Here is a 15,974-nt window from a genome sequence, read left to right as displayed (position 1 = left end):
TTCTAAAAGTACATTTTTTATGAAATCTCTGGCCTAATAACTAGTAAAGGAATTGCTAAAGGACGGATGGAAGTAGAGACTCCGTTTCTTTTCCTCTTTTTGACTTTGAGAGATGTGTATAGGTCTCCCAAATCTTTTTATTTTATTTTATTTTTTTTAATTAAAAAAAAAATTTTTTTTTTTTTAGGTCTCCCAAATCTAACTGGGATGTATTTTTTCTGTCTTCTGTCTAGGTTAGGAAAAGTCTCTCCTGAAGATGTGGAATATTTTAACTGCCAACAAGAGCTGGCCTCAGAGTTGAACAAACAGTATCAGATAGTTGAAAGAGTCATTGGTGAGCACATGGAAACTTGTTTCAGCAGTGTTTGAGCTCCACGAATAATGGCTTTTGGTTTTGGGGTAATGTAAATTAAAAAATGTGTTTTGTGGTTTTACTTTTTGACAGTATATAGATACCTAGATTTATTTTGAAGGAAAAGTTAACGAGATTTGCTAGTATATTTGGATGTGGGGGATGAGAGAAAACGATGTCAAGTAGGATGCCATGATTTTTGACTCAAGCAAGTAGGAGAATACAGGTACTATTTACTGAAATGAAAGGTTAAGACCTGGAAGAGCTGATTTTTGGAATGGAATCAAGAACTTGGTTTGATATTTCTAAGTTTGCTATACTTCTTAGTTGTCTGAGTGGGAAGTATTGTGAAGGCTGTAGCATTTGTGAGCCTGGAGTTGAGATCTCTTAGTCTGTGCTGGAGATTTAAATTTGGGAATTTATCACTGCATAGATAGTATTTAAAGCCTGAGATATACTGAGGTTATCAGACATAGTTTACATAGTGAGAATAGGAAGTCTCAGAACATTCCACGTTCTGGAAGTCAGGAAGAAGCCACAGGAGACAAAGAAGAGTCAGTGGGATTGGACGGCGGCTGAGGGATTATATCCTGGATGCCAAGTGATACAGGGGGCTTGGGAAGGAGGAAACGCTGCTAGTCGAATGTGGTGAGGACAAGATGTGATCCTTGAGTTTGGCCCCCGTGTGGTGCTAGTGAATTGGATCCGTGGAGTGGTGGGAATACAGGCCTGATTGGGGTGGCTTCAAGAGACAGTGAGGCGGACAGTGAGTAGGAGCAAGTCTTCTGGGGAGTTTTGTTGTAAAGAGGGAACAGAGGAATGCGGTAGTAGATCCACAGGGCTGTGAGCACAGGACTGTTTCTCCTTCTCCCTCCCCCCTCCCTCCCCCTTCCCACCCTTCTCCCTCCCTCCCTCCCTTCCTTCCTTCCTTCCTTTCTTTTTTGATACAACATTGTAGAATATATTTGTATTCTTACCTGTAGGCCCTAAAGTGTCACTCTTTTCTTGGTTATAGTGGTAATTTTTCTATTTTATTTTCCTTTTGTTTAGCTGTGAAGACAAGCAAATCTACACTGGGTCAGACAGATTTTCCAGGTAAGCAAAAGCTCTGGTTAATGAATGTTAGCATTTAAGAGCAGTTCGTGTTTTGCAGAGTATTCGCTGTTTTTCCATATGGCGATTCAATGGTTACATGTAAACAGAATTGTCACTCCCCTTCCTTTAATGACAGATGCTAACCTACAATTTTTTATATATAAAATAGCTCATAGTCGGAAGCCGGCGCCTTCAAATGAACCTGAATATCTATGCAAATGGATGGGATTGCCCTATTCAGAGTGTAGCTGGGAAGATGAAGCCTTGATTGGCAAGAAGTTCCAGAGCTGCATTGACAGCTTCCATAGTCGGAACAACTCTAAAACCATCCCGACGAGAGAATGCAAGGTGTGATTGCAGGCTTTTGTTTTTCCAGGGGAAAGAGGTATTGATAGGGTTGGTCACATAGATATTGGGAAGAGAAAAATACTATAAAAGTAAATGATAATTCCCATTTTGAAGTGAAAGAAGATGAATTAACCTTGACATCAAAGTTAAATATTAAAACAAAGGGAGAGCATGAGTTGTATAATGGCTCTGCTGATCTCTTTATTCTTAAAATTCACAGACTCCGGGTATGTCTAATTAGAGACAATGTGCAGAATATTTGAAAGAATTTAAGTCCTTTAAAGAGAACTAACAGGAAAGGGGAGAGGCTCTGAATTCTCCATTAGAGCCCAAATATATAGGCTTTTTCAGTTGCTAGATTGATTGTTCAGATCCTTTCCTTTCACCGGAATCCACTGCTTATGTAAAGTGGTGTGCCTCGGTAACAAAAGTCTGTGTAAGACGTGGCTCTGTCTCTGAGAAGTTGACATCCAGTTCATGGCACCAAGCCTCCATCTGTGAAACGCAGTATGTGACCGAGGGGGCAGTGAGTATAGTAAAGAATTTCTGGTCCGAGAAGCACAGAGGTAGAAGTCACTGAGCTCTGGTAGTCCTTGAGGAGGTTTGAAAGAGTTAAAGAGGAGGTTGTGGTACTTGAACTGCCCTGGTCTTTGAAGAAGGGGTTAATGCCTGGTAGACAAAGGGGGGCCTGGTTTATTGCCCTCCCATGAAGGATGCAGGAGAAAGCTGTTCTTTGAGTGGGAAGAGAGGAGAGTGACGTCAGCGAGTGCATTTGGGTCCGAGTTCCTTGAAGGTGCTTGAATAGGCACCTTGAATACTGTGAAGGGTATTTTGGGCTTTACCCTGTGGGTTCTAATGTGAGAAGAGCAGCAGGATGGAAGCTGTATTTAGCACCATCTCACAGCAGTGTGCAGGAGACTCGGGAGGCGCTACTTAAAAAGCCAGAAGGTCCAGCCAGGAAGATGCCATACAGGTCCCTGAGGAAAGAACAGTGTGAGGACAAGGGAAGTCGTGGAGGGATGGGAGGATCAGATGGCAGAAGCACGATGGGGAGACTTGGCAGAAGTGGATGCGGTGTTTGGTGGCTGAGCGCGAAGAATCAGATTTGTTTACCGTGGGCTGCTCACAGAGGAGAGCTGAGATGATCCGTGACCACCTTATCAAACAGATTTTAGGGTGATACTTCACATAGTAGGGTGCTAATTCCACAGAATCCTGATCTTCAAGGGAAATAGTCCCTGAAAAAAGACTTTATGGCCACGAACTTTGGGAAGCATTTCTAAATGAATTTTCCCTGTAAATTCACAATATGCACAAGCATTTTAGACTTGGAAAAGTCACGAGTAATGAAATTTATGTAACTTTTATTACATTGTTTCCCAAATGGATTTAGCCGTGGAATCCGTATTTCGTCAAACCATAGAGACATGGCCCTACTAGATAGACCACTCCATCCTTCACACCATTTCATTAAGAAAACCAAACTCATATCCCTGCCGTTCCCAGCTAGATGGGGGCTGCATTTCAGAATTTGCAAATGCTATCACAGTAAAGTTCTGCTGGGTTTAGTGTGTGCAGACTTTCCCAGAGGTGTCGTACAATTTAAACAAGATAACATAAAGATGATTGTATGGCACTCACTGCCTGCTGTAAGATAGAGACGTTATAAAACAAGTGCTGTGTAATGTTCACGGACTGACCGCAGGACCAGGAGCAGGTCCAACCGAGAACTATTTGGGATGCTTCAGGCTTTGGGAATACAGACTACAGTGAAAGGTGTGGGCTGGGCTGGGTGGGTTTCGTGTCGCAGATCTGGAATTTAAACTTTTGTGCTGTGGTTCGGAGTGCATAAATCACGGCTAGCATTTTAACATAGGAACGGCAAGAAAGTCGTCTTCAGACCGGGGCTTTAATTTTGGTTTTTCAGGCCTTGAAGCAGAGACCACGATTTGTGGCTTTAAAGAAACAACCGGCATATTTAGGAGGGGAGAATCTGGAGCTCCGTGACTATCAGCTAGAAGGCCTCAACTGGCTTGCTCATTCCTGGTGCAAGTAGGTAGAAAAATATGAAATTTTCTTTACGGTTTCTGGCTTCTTTATTGTTAAGTGCAAATAATGATTTTTTTTCTGTTGTGTATTACAGAAACGGAAAAAGTATGTGAGGGAAGGCTCTTCTAGGAGTTTATACGTGTGTGTAATATCATTTTAATCTTAAGTAAAGAGTACTTGGTTAATTAGTTATTTGAGGGTAGATTGCCTTTTGCCATACATCTATTCCTGATTCCATGCCAAATGGGCTGTTTTTTTATTTCCCAACATACTTTCGTACTCTGGCCATTTCTTTGAGTGTTTTTCTTCCATCTGGACAATCCTCTCCTGTTAGTGTCCAGTTGAAATCCAGACTGTTTCCTAGAACAGTGTTTCTCAAAGTGTGATCAAAGGAATACAGCTGCATCAGAATATCTGGAAGTGTCTGTTTAAAAGTTCAGATCCCTGAGCCCTTTCCCAGATACTCTCATTTGGTAGGTGTAGGGTGGATTCAGAAATCTAACCTTAGCCTACCTCTGGTATAGATTGTTCTGTACTGTATTTAAAACAAGCCACAGGCCCTGCAGCACAGAGGCCTAGGGAGTAGTGTGCATAACATTAAACAACCCAGTGCAGTGGGTGGGTGCTTTTGGAAGAAGCACATGATAGCCAGTTTTCCTCTGCTTTCTGTAATGGCGGAGCCCAAGGTCATGTTCTTGGACACCTCAGTATAATAAAACCTGCCTTCTCTGTTACAAGGGGTAGATGTAAAAGAAAGACCAAAGTGCAAGGTGAAGAATATAGTCTGAATAGGCTCTGATGGAAACCCAAATTTGGGTCATACTCAGATCACTTGTTATTTTGCTATTTTATAGCTTCTACTTTCTTTTCATGCAGGAGAGGAAATTCGGTTGGGGCTTGGGACCAGTGCCTTGCTTGGTGAATTCTGAGGCTTTAATGTCCTTGTTCGTGTGTGTGTGTGTGTGTGTGTGTGTGTGTGTGTGTGTGTGTGAACTAATGATTTTGTTTTGTTTTTATTTTTCTCTTTCTGCAGAAGTAACAGTGTAATCCTTGCTGATGAAATGGGCCTAGGAAAGACCATCCAGACCATATCATTCCTCTCCTACCTGTTCCACCAACACCAGCTGTATGGCCCCTTTCTTATAGTCGTCCCTTTATCCACCCTCACCTCATGGCAGAGGGAGTTTGAAATCTGGGCACCAGAGATTAACGTAGTGGTTTACATAGGTGACCTGATGAGCAGAAATACGGTGTGTAAACAAAAAGAATTGGGATAGAATCTGTGTTATAAATGTATTTTGGAAATTGACCTAAAGCCATTATAGTCTTTAGTAACATTATGATTCTGACACTACTATGCCCCCAATGTTGGGAGATTTATGTATCACAAAAATGCAATGAAGATAGTCTTTAAAACATGCTTACTATGTTAAGGGAAAGCAGTGGCAGTATGTGAATGGGAATCTCTTTTAGTTGGATTGCAGTATTTTTCTTCTGTCTTTTGTATTTCCAAGACCACTTATTTAGAGATGGAATTAATACCTCATAGAATGTTAATATTATTTTTGCTGTTTAAGCAGAGAGCTGCTGCTAAAATCGAGTTCTTAGAGTTTGTTTCTCAGCCTTTTAATGTGATGAGGTTATAGAACTTGTAAGGAAGGAATAAAGAGAAAGGACAATGAGCCATGATAGGGCTATAGAAATGAGAATTACTTCTCTGTTTTCAACCTTAACGTGAGTAGTAGGAACTCCGAAAACAGAGGCTTGGTTTGCTCTTTGTTTAGCAAGTCATTTCTTGATAATAATTGACTTTTCCAAAAGTACCTGTTATGTGCGAGGGCCCATGCTGGGTGCTTTGTGTATATTACCTGTAACCCCCACGATCGTCCTCGAAGTAGATGCCACTCTTCCTAACCGATTGATGAAGTAAAGGACTCAAAGAGTTTAACACTCGTTCCAGGCCAGCTAGAATGTGGCAGAGCTGGGGTCAGGACAGAGAATGGTCTGGTCCCAGACCTTTGTTCTTTCATTACTGTGTGTTCATTTCATAACTTAGAGTATCTTAGAGTAAATTGTTTCTGGGGGATTGCTTATCACAAGAGCAAGCCATCAGGAATCCTCAAACCTTTGAGACATGTGTTATATACTAAATATTTTCGTTCAAATTGTCTAAACCCTGGCAGATTTCATGGCTCTGATTTTGAGTTTCTAAGCATATAGTCGCTCTTAGCTTTGCGAATCCATTTGTTAACTGTTATAAAAGTTGAAAGAAAAAACCTTAGATTATGCAGAATGGCTTCAATCACTGCATTCAAATCTGAAGACAAAGTGAACTCTGAAAACTTGTGGAGTCAGAGAAGTTTTCTATGTGAACTCCCAACATTTCTTTTCTCTGTTCTTTCTTCCCCCTTGTTGGTGATCTCCACCCACACTCCTTGCCCTGTTGTCCACACACTGCAGTATGAATGTGATAGTTTTTGTTTTCCTTTACATTCATTATTTTCATTCATAGGAAATTACATTTTATCCCGTAACCTTCCCTTTCCTTTTCCTTGGAGGCCACATCTTTCTGCTCTAAGTTAATGACATTTCTGACCCGAGGTAGAGGTTGGGATTTGTTCTACTTGTTAATTAGAGTATTGCCCTACCAAAGAGCAAAGAATACTAAAATATTCTTAAGAAAATTAACATTTGGGGGATCACTACATAAGTTCAACTTACTGGGGTTTAATTACAGATGCAGTGCATGTTTTGGTCAAATATTTTGGGGCGGAGGTGGGGGAAGATAACAGTTTATTTGAATTCTGGCAGTAAAGTTTTTGCCGCTCAGTGATCTTTTAATTATCTTATGGCTCTATATTGTGGTTGCTTAGGTCAGTTTAGAATGTATAAAATATTCATTAAATTTTAGTCAGGTTTGTTTTTTATTTGGCATGTTTATCACAAGACTACTGGTGATACAGAAAGGTGAAAGTAGAAATTGTATCTTAATTACTGATTTCTCTTCTAGATACGGGAGTATGAATGGATTCATTCTCAGACTAAAAGACTCAAGTTCAATGCACTTATAACAACATATGAGATCCTCTTAAAAGATAAGGTGTGTAATTTTGTAGTGTGACTTGTCCAAATGGTAGGGTCTGTGCTTCCCGCTTGCCATGTTACTTCTCTGTATTTATTTTAAAAAGCAAACAAATGAACAAACAATCCACAAAGAATATTAAGGTTGTAAATAAAAATCAGAATCTTACAGTTGAAGGGGACTTTAGATTGCTTAGTCCAATGGAATTAAACATTGGAATGGAATGGAATGGAATGGAATGGAATGGAATGGAATTAAACATGAAAGGGTACTGAGGCCAGTAACTTACCTGAGCGCCATCCCGGGCACTTCCCATCATATCTTTGTCAAGGAATTTCTCCACAACAGATGATGTGAACAGTCTCTGAATGAAGGTCTTTACACCATCTCTTTTCTACAATTACTAAGAAATGTGGCAGTTGGTCCCGTTGGTGATAACAAGTGTAAATGAGTTCAATTCGGTGGCTCTTGGTGTTTCTGTGCTTCAGGGTTGGGGTGGAGAAGAGGCAGAGAAGAATCTTAACGAGAGACTGCACAATTGTGTTTTTTTGTTTTTGTATTGTGTTTGCCCAGCATACCAATTTTTGTGTTCTTGCCGTAGGGCATGCAGCAATGCCTGGTCTAAGAGACGCCCCCTCCCCCCCAATACCTTTTGGATGGTGATGTGCTCTTCTGAGCAGACCCCAGTCTAGCCAGAGACAGAATAAACAGAGGAGTCCTAATACAATTTAAGTCCATGAAGAATAAATGTTTTCTATGTATACCTTTGTGATGGTATTTGTACAGAGATAATTAACACTTGAAAGTACTTTTGGGTTCCCTTCTGACCTGGTGGCTCGTTCTGTTTTGTTTTTACTTTAGACTGTGCTGGGCAGTATTAACTGGGCCTTTCTGGGAGTGGATGAAGCCCATCGGTTGAAGAATGATGACTCTTTATTGTATAAAACTCTGATTGATTTCAAGTCCCACCATAGGCTCCTGATTACGGGGACCCCTCTTCAGAATTCCCTCAAAGAGCTCTGGTCCTTGCTGCACTTTATTATGCCGGAGAAGTAAGCTCCTTCCTGTGTATTTCAAAAGATGCAGAATGTCTGAAATGCCAATGCTTTTTAATTTTTGAAAAACAGACCTTAGAGAAAACAGATGGCATGATTTGGGGATAGCAAAACGTGAAACTGGTGCAGGAACAAAATTAGTAAACTGTTCTGTGATAAGTGTGAGGAGGCACAGAATTCAGCATGATGTCAAGGAGGAAAAGCCTGTTATCTACCAGATGTTGAAATCAGTTAATGCATTGGGGAAATAATTGGTAAATAGGAAACCTCAGACCTCTCTATTACAAGGTAATCAGTAATTGAAATGACGTATATAAGATACAGAGTGTGATAAGCATTAGTATCTTAAACCCAACCTTTGATAACAGAAGTCATCAGCATTAGGTGTTACTCCGATCTTTAACTTAGTAAAGAATCATGGAATGTTTTTATTGAAAAGATTTTTATGGGAGAGATGCTATGCACGTTTCCTAAAACTTAAAGTTATCCAGTGGTATTCACTGATCCTTAGAATGAAATCAGAAGTTGTTACCCTACCTTGGAAGACGTGGGTCTGTGCGGCCCCTCAGTAGTACTCTGACTCCTCCCATCCCACTTTATTCACCACTCATTCTGATTCAGCCGTTCGGTCATCTTTCTGTGTCTGTAACGTGCCAAGCCTCTGCCGCTCTTTTTGTCTGGACTGTTCTCCCTCCTCCTCATCTTCACGTGGCCAGTCACGTCTTAACATTTTTGCCTCAGCCTATGTGACCACCTCCTTTTTGATGGCTCCTCGGACCACCAAACTGAAGCTGCCTGTTCGATGGGCTTATCACCTACCCTGTCTTATTTTCTTCATGGGGCCTCCCTTTCCTCATTTCTTCCTCATTCATCTCATGTCATTAGATTTGCAGAAGCTGCAGGGATCGTGTTCCCGTAATTCATCGATTGTCCACATTGCCTAGAGTAGTTTCTGGCATGCGGTAGGCAGCCAAGGGTTGTCACATTGACAGGGAAATGCTCCGCAGTTTTTTTTAACTCAGAAAAGATTTGAGTGCCTGCTATGTGCCATAAATTGAGCAAGGTGTTTTTGATAACGTAATGAAAAACATAAAAGTGCTCCTGTCCCCCATGTGTTAACTTTTGGTAAATACTGTTGAGATACTGTTCACATACCATAAAATACACAATTGCAAGGATGCCATTCAGTATTTTTTAGTAAATTTCTTGAGTTGTGCACCCATCATAATCTAGTTTTGCAATATTTTCTTCACCCAGAAAAGTTTCCTCTTACCTGTTTGTAGTTAGTTTCTGCTTCTGCCTCAAGCCTTAGGCAATCGCTAATTGGTTTTCATCTCTAGAGATTTAACTTTTATAGAAATTTTATATAAATGAAATCCTGATAAGTAGTCTTTTGTTTGTGGCTTGTTACCTTTAGCATATATTTTTGAGATTCCTCTGTGTCATAGAGTTTATCGGGAGTTAGTCTGTTAAAATGGGGTAATGTTCCATTTTATGTGTGACCGGTCACTAGTTAATGGACATTTTGGGTTGCTTCAGTTTTGGGCTGTCGCGACTGTGTGTGGACATATGTTTTTATTTATCTTCATTAGATACTTAGTGAAATTGCCGGATTGTTGGGAAAGTATATCTTTAACTTAAGAAGCTACCAGACTGTGTTCCATTTGCCATTCTTAGCAGAAGCGTTTGAATTTTCAGTTTCTCAGTATCCTCACCAGTACTTGGAAGTTGTCAGTCTTTTGGGGTCTAGTCATTCTAGGAGGCGTGTAGTGTCATTTCATTGTGGCTCAGAATCCCATTTCTGTGATGACTGATAATGATGAACATCTTTTCATATGTTCATTAGCCATTTGTCTATTTTTGGTGAAATATCTGTTTAAGCCTCTTGCCTATTTTTTTTTTTTAAGAATATTTATTTATTTGACAGATCACAAGTAGGCAGAGAGGCAGGCAGAGAGAGAGGGGGAAGCAGGCTCCCTGCTGAGCAAAGAGTCTGATGCGGGGGGATCACGACCTGAGCTGAAGGCAGAGGCTTAACCCACTGCGCCACCCAGGCGCCCCACTTCTTTATTTTCTTAATGGGAATTTTAACTCTTATGTTTAGGTCTCTATTCCATTTTGCATTTTTTGTTACAGTGTGAAGCATGAAGACTTAAGGTCATATTTTTTTGCAGTGGGATTTTGGAAATTGTCCCAGTGCCATTTATTGAAAAGAGTATTTTTTCCTTTATTGAATTGCCTTGGTACCTTTGTTGAAAATCAGTTGAGATCGTGAATATAAGGTTCTGTTTCTGGATTCTCAGTTCTGATTTGTTGGTATGTATTTCTGTCCTTACGCTGATGCCACACTGTCTTGATTACTGAGGCTTTACACTGATTCTTAAAATGGTGAGATATAAGTTCAGTTTTGTCTTTATTAAAAATATTTTGGCTATTCTTGATCCTTTGTATTCCCATAGGCATTTTAGGATCAGCTTGTTGATGTCTGAAAGGAAAAGAAATCTTCCAGAACTTTGATAGGTATTATGTTGAGTTTAGAGAGATTTATTTAGAGCGATTTAGAGAGAATTTAGAGAGAACTATTATCTTCTAACAGTATTGAGCTTTTTAAGCTATTCATCACAGAAAGTTTCCTGTTTAGATTTTCTGTAATTTTTCTCAACAGTATTTAGTAGTTTTCAGCCCATAAGTCCTATATTTCTTAAGTTTATTCCTACTTATTTTGATTTTGATTGGAATTTTTTTAAATGTAGTTTTCATATTGTAATAGAGTTTTTTATAGAGATCTTGAATTATTTCCACTGTTTTTGCTGTTATTTCCCAGTGTTTTCTAGATACAGGATCACATTCTAGATACAGGATCTTGTAAATTGTGGATGGATGTCTCTTATTTCTTGCTCTGTGGTATTCTCTAGAATGCCTGTGTTGAGTAGAATTAGGAACAGGATATTGGCTATAGAATTTTTGAAAATACCCTTTATTGGGTTGAGGAAGTGTTATTCTATTCCTGGTTTTTATGAGTTTTTATAATGAATGAGTGTTGGATTTTGTCACATGCTTCCCACCCCCTTCCCCGGGTCTCTTGAGGGGACTATGATTTTTGTTCTTTATTTTACCAATATGGTATATTAGTTACTTTATAGATGTTAAGACAGCCTTTCATTCCTGTGATAAATCTGACTTAGTTATGATGTTGCATCCTTTTTTGTGTTTCTGCATTCATTTTGCTAATATTTTGTTAAAGACTTCTGCATCTGTGTTTTTGAGGAATATTAGTCTCTAGTTCTGTGTTTGTGTGTGTGCGTATGTGTAATGTCTGCCTGGCTTTGGTATCAGTGTAATAGAATGAACTGGAAAATGTTCTTTCTTCCCTTATTTCCTGAAAGAATTTATTAGGATTGGTGTTAACTTTTTCTTAAAATATTTGATAGGATTTACCAGTATAGCCATGTGGATGGGCCTAGTTTTTCTTTGTGGGAAAATTTTTAATGACTAATTCAACTTCTAGTTGTAGACCTATTCAGGTTTTCTGTTTCTTTTTCACTTAGTTTTGTTAATCTGTGTCTTTCTAAGAATTTGTCCATTTTGTCTAAGTTGTCTGATTTGTTGGCATAATGTTATAGTGTTTCCTTACAGTCCTTTTACTTTTTGAAGAATAAATTGTGTTCTCAGTAATTTTTGGTTGTGGTAATTTGTGTCTTTCTTTTTTTCTTGGTCATTTCAGGTAAAGGTTTAACAGTTTGGAGGATGTTTTCAAAGAAAACAACTTGTGACTTTTTTTTCCCTGTTTTCTATTTCATGTATCTCTTTCCTCATCTTTATTATTGCCTTTGATTTAATTGTCTCATTTTCTCTTAAGGTAGAAGCTCAGATTATTGATTTAAGACCTTTTTTCCTTTTCTCAGTATGGGTGTTTAAAGGTATAGCTTACCCTCCACATGCTGCTTTTGCTGCGTTCTCTGAATATTGATCTCATGTGTTTTGGCTTTCATTCAGTTTCACCTTTTCCGATTGCTCTTGTGATTTCTTCTTTGATGCATGGTTTTTGTTTTAAATGTGCTGGTTAATTTAAAATATTTAGGTACTTCCCTAATGATTCATAATTTAATTTTGTCTTAAAGAATATGTTTTAAATGGATTTACTGTTCCTTGTTAAATGCTATAGTATGTTTTCTATTTTGGAGAATGTTCTTTGTGCACTTGAAAAGAATAATACTTAGCTTTCATAGGGTAGAGTTCTGTTTATTACATCAACTTAGTTAATAGTCTTAGTCAAGTCTTAGATAGCTTTATGGATTCATGTCTAGTTCTATCTATTATTGACAGTGAAACATTTCCATATTTAACTGTAGTTGAATGATCTACTACTTTCGGTTCTGTGAGGTTTTCCTTCATGTATTTGATAGGTTTGGGTGTTAGGTTTGTGCACTTTTGTAATTGTTCTGTGTTCCTGATCATTGATCTTTTTAATCATGAAATGTATGTCCCTCTTTATCTCTAGTAATATCTATTGTTCTTTAGATCTGTTTTGTGTGATATGACAGCTCTTTAGCTCTCTTTTGGTAACTGCATGGTATACTGTTTTCCATCACTTCACTTTCAGCTTCTTTTTATGAGTTTAAAATGTGATTCTTTTAGACAACATATGGTTCATCTTCCTTTTTTAATCTGGTCTGACAGTCTCTGCCTTTTGAGGGTTTATTTCATTCGCATGTAATGTTACTCTTGCTATGGTCGGATTTATGTATGCTATTCTGCCTTTTTCCCCCCCACATGTTTTCTTTCTTTTTTGTTTGTTTCTGTTACTGCCTTATTTTGTTTCAACGGTTATTATCTTTTTTTTTTTAACAGTTATTTTCTAGTGTGCCATTTGAATTCTTCTGTTAATTGATTTTTTAAAAAAGCTATTTTCTTACTGGTTGCTAGAGTTTTTGGTATGCGTCTCATCACCGTCTTCTTCCGATTAATGCTGACCTATTTCTGGTAAAACATAACAGCTTTTCTCCAGTATGGCTTTGTTTTCACTTCCTTCCTCGTGTTGTAAACCCAAGAATACAGTGATAAATTTATTGCTTTATTTAGGCTTGTCTACCTCCCCCCACCCCCACCCCGGCTTGTCTTTCATATTACACATCTATTTTATCATTTCCAGTGATCTTTATTTCTCATCTTGCCATTGGGTATCACTTCTTTTAGCCTAAATGACTTCTTCACTATTTCTTGTAAGGCAGACCTACTAGCAAGAAATTCTTTGTTTTCATTTGTCTGTGGCTGTCCTTTTTTCACTTTTATTTTTCAAGGCTAATTTAACACTCCTCAGAAGGTGAGTAGAGAAACTTGACGACTCTGACCACGCTAAAATAATCTAAAATAATCTCTAAATAAAATAATCTCTAAAATAATCTCTTGGCTGTGGCATGATGTCATTATTAAGGTTACTCCTATAACCCTATATCATATGTAGTATTTTAAGTTGACAGTTTTCTATTGCGAACAGCAAACTTTTTCTTAAAGGACCTGATAAGAAACATTTCTAGCTTATAGGCGTTACAATCTCTGTTACAGCTACTCATCTCTGCTGTTCAGAGGGAAAGAAATCATAGACAATTGATAAACCATTCAGCGTGTATATAAAGAAATAGTGTGGGGCGCCTGGGTGGCTCAGTGGGTTAAAGCCTCTGCCTTCGGCTCAGGTCATGATCCCAGGGTCCTGGGATCGAGCCCCACATCGGGCTCTCTGCTCTGCAGGGAGCCTGCTTCCTCCTCTCTCTCTCTCTCTGCCTGCCTCTCTGCCTGCTTGTGATCTCTGTCTGTCAAATAAATAAAATCTTTAAAAAAAAAAAATTAAATTAAAAAAAAAAAGAAATAGTGTGTCACATTAACTTTTAATTTACTAAGAATACTAAAACTAGGCAGGTGAAAATACTTGTTGCCTAAAACAGTAGGGGAAGTAAATTTTGTAAATAATTTCATATTGAAATAATATCATATTCAATAATTTCATATTGAAACTTTTATACTAACATAGTTTTAATTCATGAAGAATATTATGTGAATTGAAATAGTCTCTTGAAATTGTCGCCCAGCTTTTCAGAGAATAGCCTGATACAGTGATAGTCCCTGATTTCCAGTTGCTTTGTACATTTTGTGCGTGAGGTGCTATCCCTAGCATTGAGACCGTTCAGTTGGCATTGTTCCTTTTATTCCTCTTACCTAGTTTTAAGTACGCGTTTAGCTTTGTTCCTGGAGTCATTGCATAGCAGTGTGACAAAATGCAACTTAGGTTTATCAGTTCGTAAGCTTTAGTGATGTTTTTAGATTTCTACCCCAAACGGTCTTTTTGTCGGCTTCCCCGAAGGGGGCAGTTTCACGTGTTAGCAGGTGTTATGAGGCTGGTGTTGATCCACCTCCCAGTACGTGATGAAGCGCGTGGCTGTTTCTCAGTTCCGAACCGGCAGCAGACTGTTCACGCTGTTGTGCTCTGTGGTGGTACGGGCATCTGCGCTCTCACTTTCCATCTCAGAGGGCAGATGCTTTTGAGTCCTCCAGACTCTGGGTAATGTGGAGCCATTCTGTCTTCTGGAGTGTGACTGGCCTCAGCAGAGGAGGGCCACCTGGTGTCAGAGGACAAGTGGTGGCTGACGAAGCTTCTGGTTCTAGCGTCCTTCTGTGGCCTGCTCTTCCGTGCCGAGCGTCTGCACACAGGGCCCAGCTGGTTCTTCCAGGTGCTTCCCTGGCCTTCTAGTGGCAGGACAGTGCACATTATTTTCAATCATGAAAGAAGTTTCCTTCAGTCTTTTCTGTTTTTTGAAAGAAATCTGTTCCCAGTATCCTGTTCTGGACTTCTGCCATGGGTCCTGTAGTAAATCAGAGATGATTAAATTAAGATTTAAACATGAGAAATTTTTATCTATAGAATTGAGGCAGAATTATTATGGTAACAGGTTTTAAAATTTATTAGTAAAATTTGTGTCTGCAAGTTCTAATACTATTAAATTGGTATCACTTGTATTGCTATTCTTATTTGGGGACCATAGCCTTACTTACTGTCATTATAATCCATTAATTTTTTCATCTATGAAAAATGAGGCTTTTGATGGAAATTGTGTAACAAACTTCTCATCTTTATGCAGTGACAGCTGTAATATTGCCACTAATTATTCTCTTACCTCTGAATTTGTTTTCCCAAGAAATTGCAGCATATTAAGGATAGCTTATTAACTTTTCTGCAGAATGTTTCATGACAATAACTTGTCTGTACTTATGTACTCATTGCATGTCGTACTGAAATATCTTGAGAACTGTACACCTAGTCCGAGAATCGGAAACCTAATGTTATCACATTGTAGACAGATGGGATTGATTCAGTTGGTTTTTTTCCCTTTTCCTTTTTGTTTTCCCCTCTCTTGTGTCCATGAGCTAGTGACTGGTAAAATTTATATTTTCTTAAAGGGAAGAACCTTTTTTTCTTTTTTGTTTTAACAGATTTTTTTTTTTCCATTTAGTTAATTGAAATTTTAGTTTGAAAAATGCTTTTTTCCCCCTTCCCAGTTGCTTTTATAATAAATGCTGTCTTGTTTTATTTCAGGTTTGAATTCTGGGAAGATTTTGAAGAGGACCATGGGAAAGGGAGGGAGAATGGCTACCAGAGTCTCCATAAGGTCCTGGAGCCCTTCCTCCTCCGGAGGGTCAAAAAGGACGTGGAGAAATCCCTTCCTGCCAAAGTGGAACAGATCCTCAGGGTGGAGATGTCGGCTCTGCAGAAGCAGTATTACAAGTAAGCTGTGGGCTGAATCATGCCACCCTAGGGTTAACATCTGTACAAAGAAGCCGTGAGATACACAGTTGACAAACTGCTTTTTTCAGTGATGCCTCAACACAGACATGAGTAGCACATATTCATGGTTAGAAAGAGGAAGTTTTATTCTTGCTTTCTTACTTGGGTGAGAATTTGCACAGCACTTTTCATTCTGTAGGTGGTCTGATGTTAAAT

The 15,974-nt window shown here is 38.9% G+C and overlaps 1 protein-coding gene across 3 annotated transcripts in view; it reads left to right on the top strand.

The window, feature by feature from the left end:
• Window positions 1–15,974, top strand: part of LOC111152726 (chromodomain helicase DNA binding protein 2) — a 116,751-nt gene that overhangs the window by 42,350 nt on the left and 58,427 nt on the right. For all 3 annotated transcript variants that reach the window (XM_022511310.1, XM_022511309.1, XM_022511311.1), the window contains 8 exons: window positions 234–334; window positions 1,403–1,447; window positions 1,617–1,795; window positions 3,723–3,847; window positions 4,878–5,094; window positions 6,855–6,944; window positions 7,788–7,978; window positions 15,570–15,758. In XM_022511310.1, the coding sequence (XP_022367018.1) occupies window positions 234–334; window positions 1,403–1,447; window positions 1,617–1,795; window positions 3,723–3,847; window positions 4,878–5,094; window positions 6,855–6,944; window positions 7,788–7,978; window positions 15,570–15,758 (1,137 nt within the window). The remainder of the gene's footprint in view (window positions 1–233; window positions 335–1,402; window positions 1,448–1,616; window positions 1,796–3,722; window positions 3,848–4,877; window positions 5,095–6,854; window positions 6,945–7,787; window positions 7,979–15,569; window positions 15,759–15,974) is intronic.

This window comes from Enhydra lutris, unplaced genomic scaffold (assembly GCF_002288905.1).
Source record: "Enhydra lutris kenyoni isolate GAN:26980312 unplaced genomic scaffold, ASM228890v2 scaffoldscaffold29, whole genome shotgun sequence".
In the NCBI taxonomy this organism is placed as follows: domain Eukaryota; kingdom Metazoa; phylum Chordata; class Mammalia; order Carnivora; family Mustelidae; genus Enhydra; species Enhydra lutris.
Note: the sequence above shows the minus strand (reverse complement) of the source record. Positions and strands in the feature narration are given on the sequence as shown.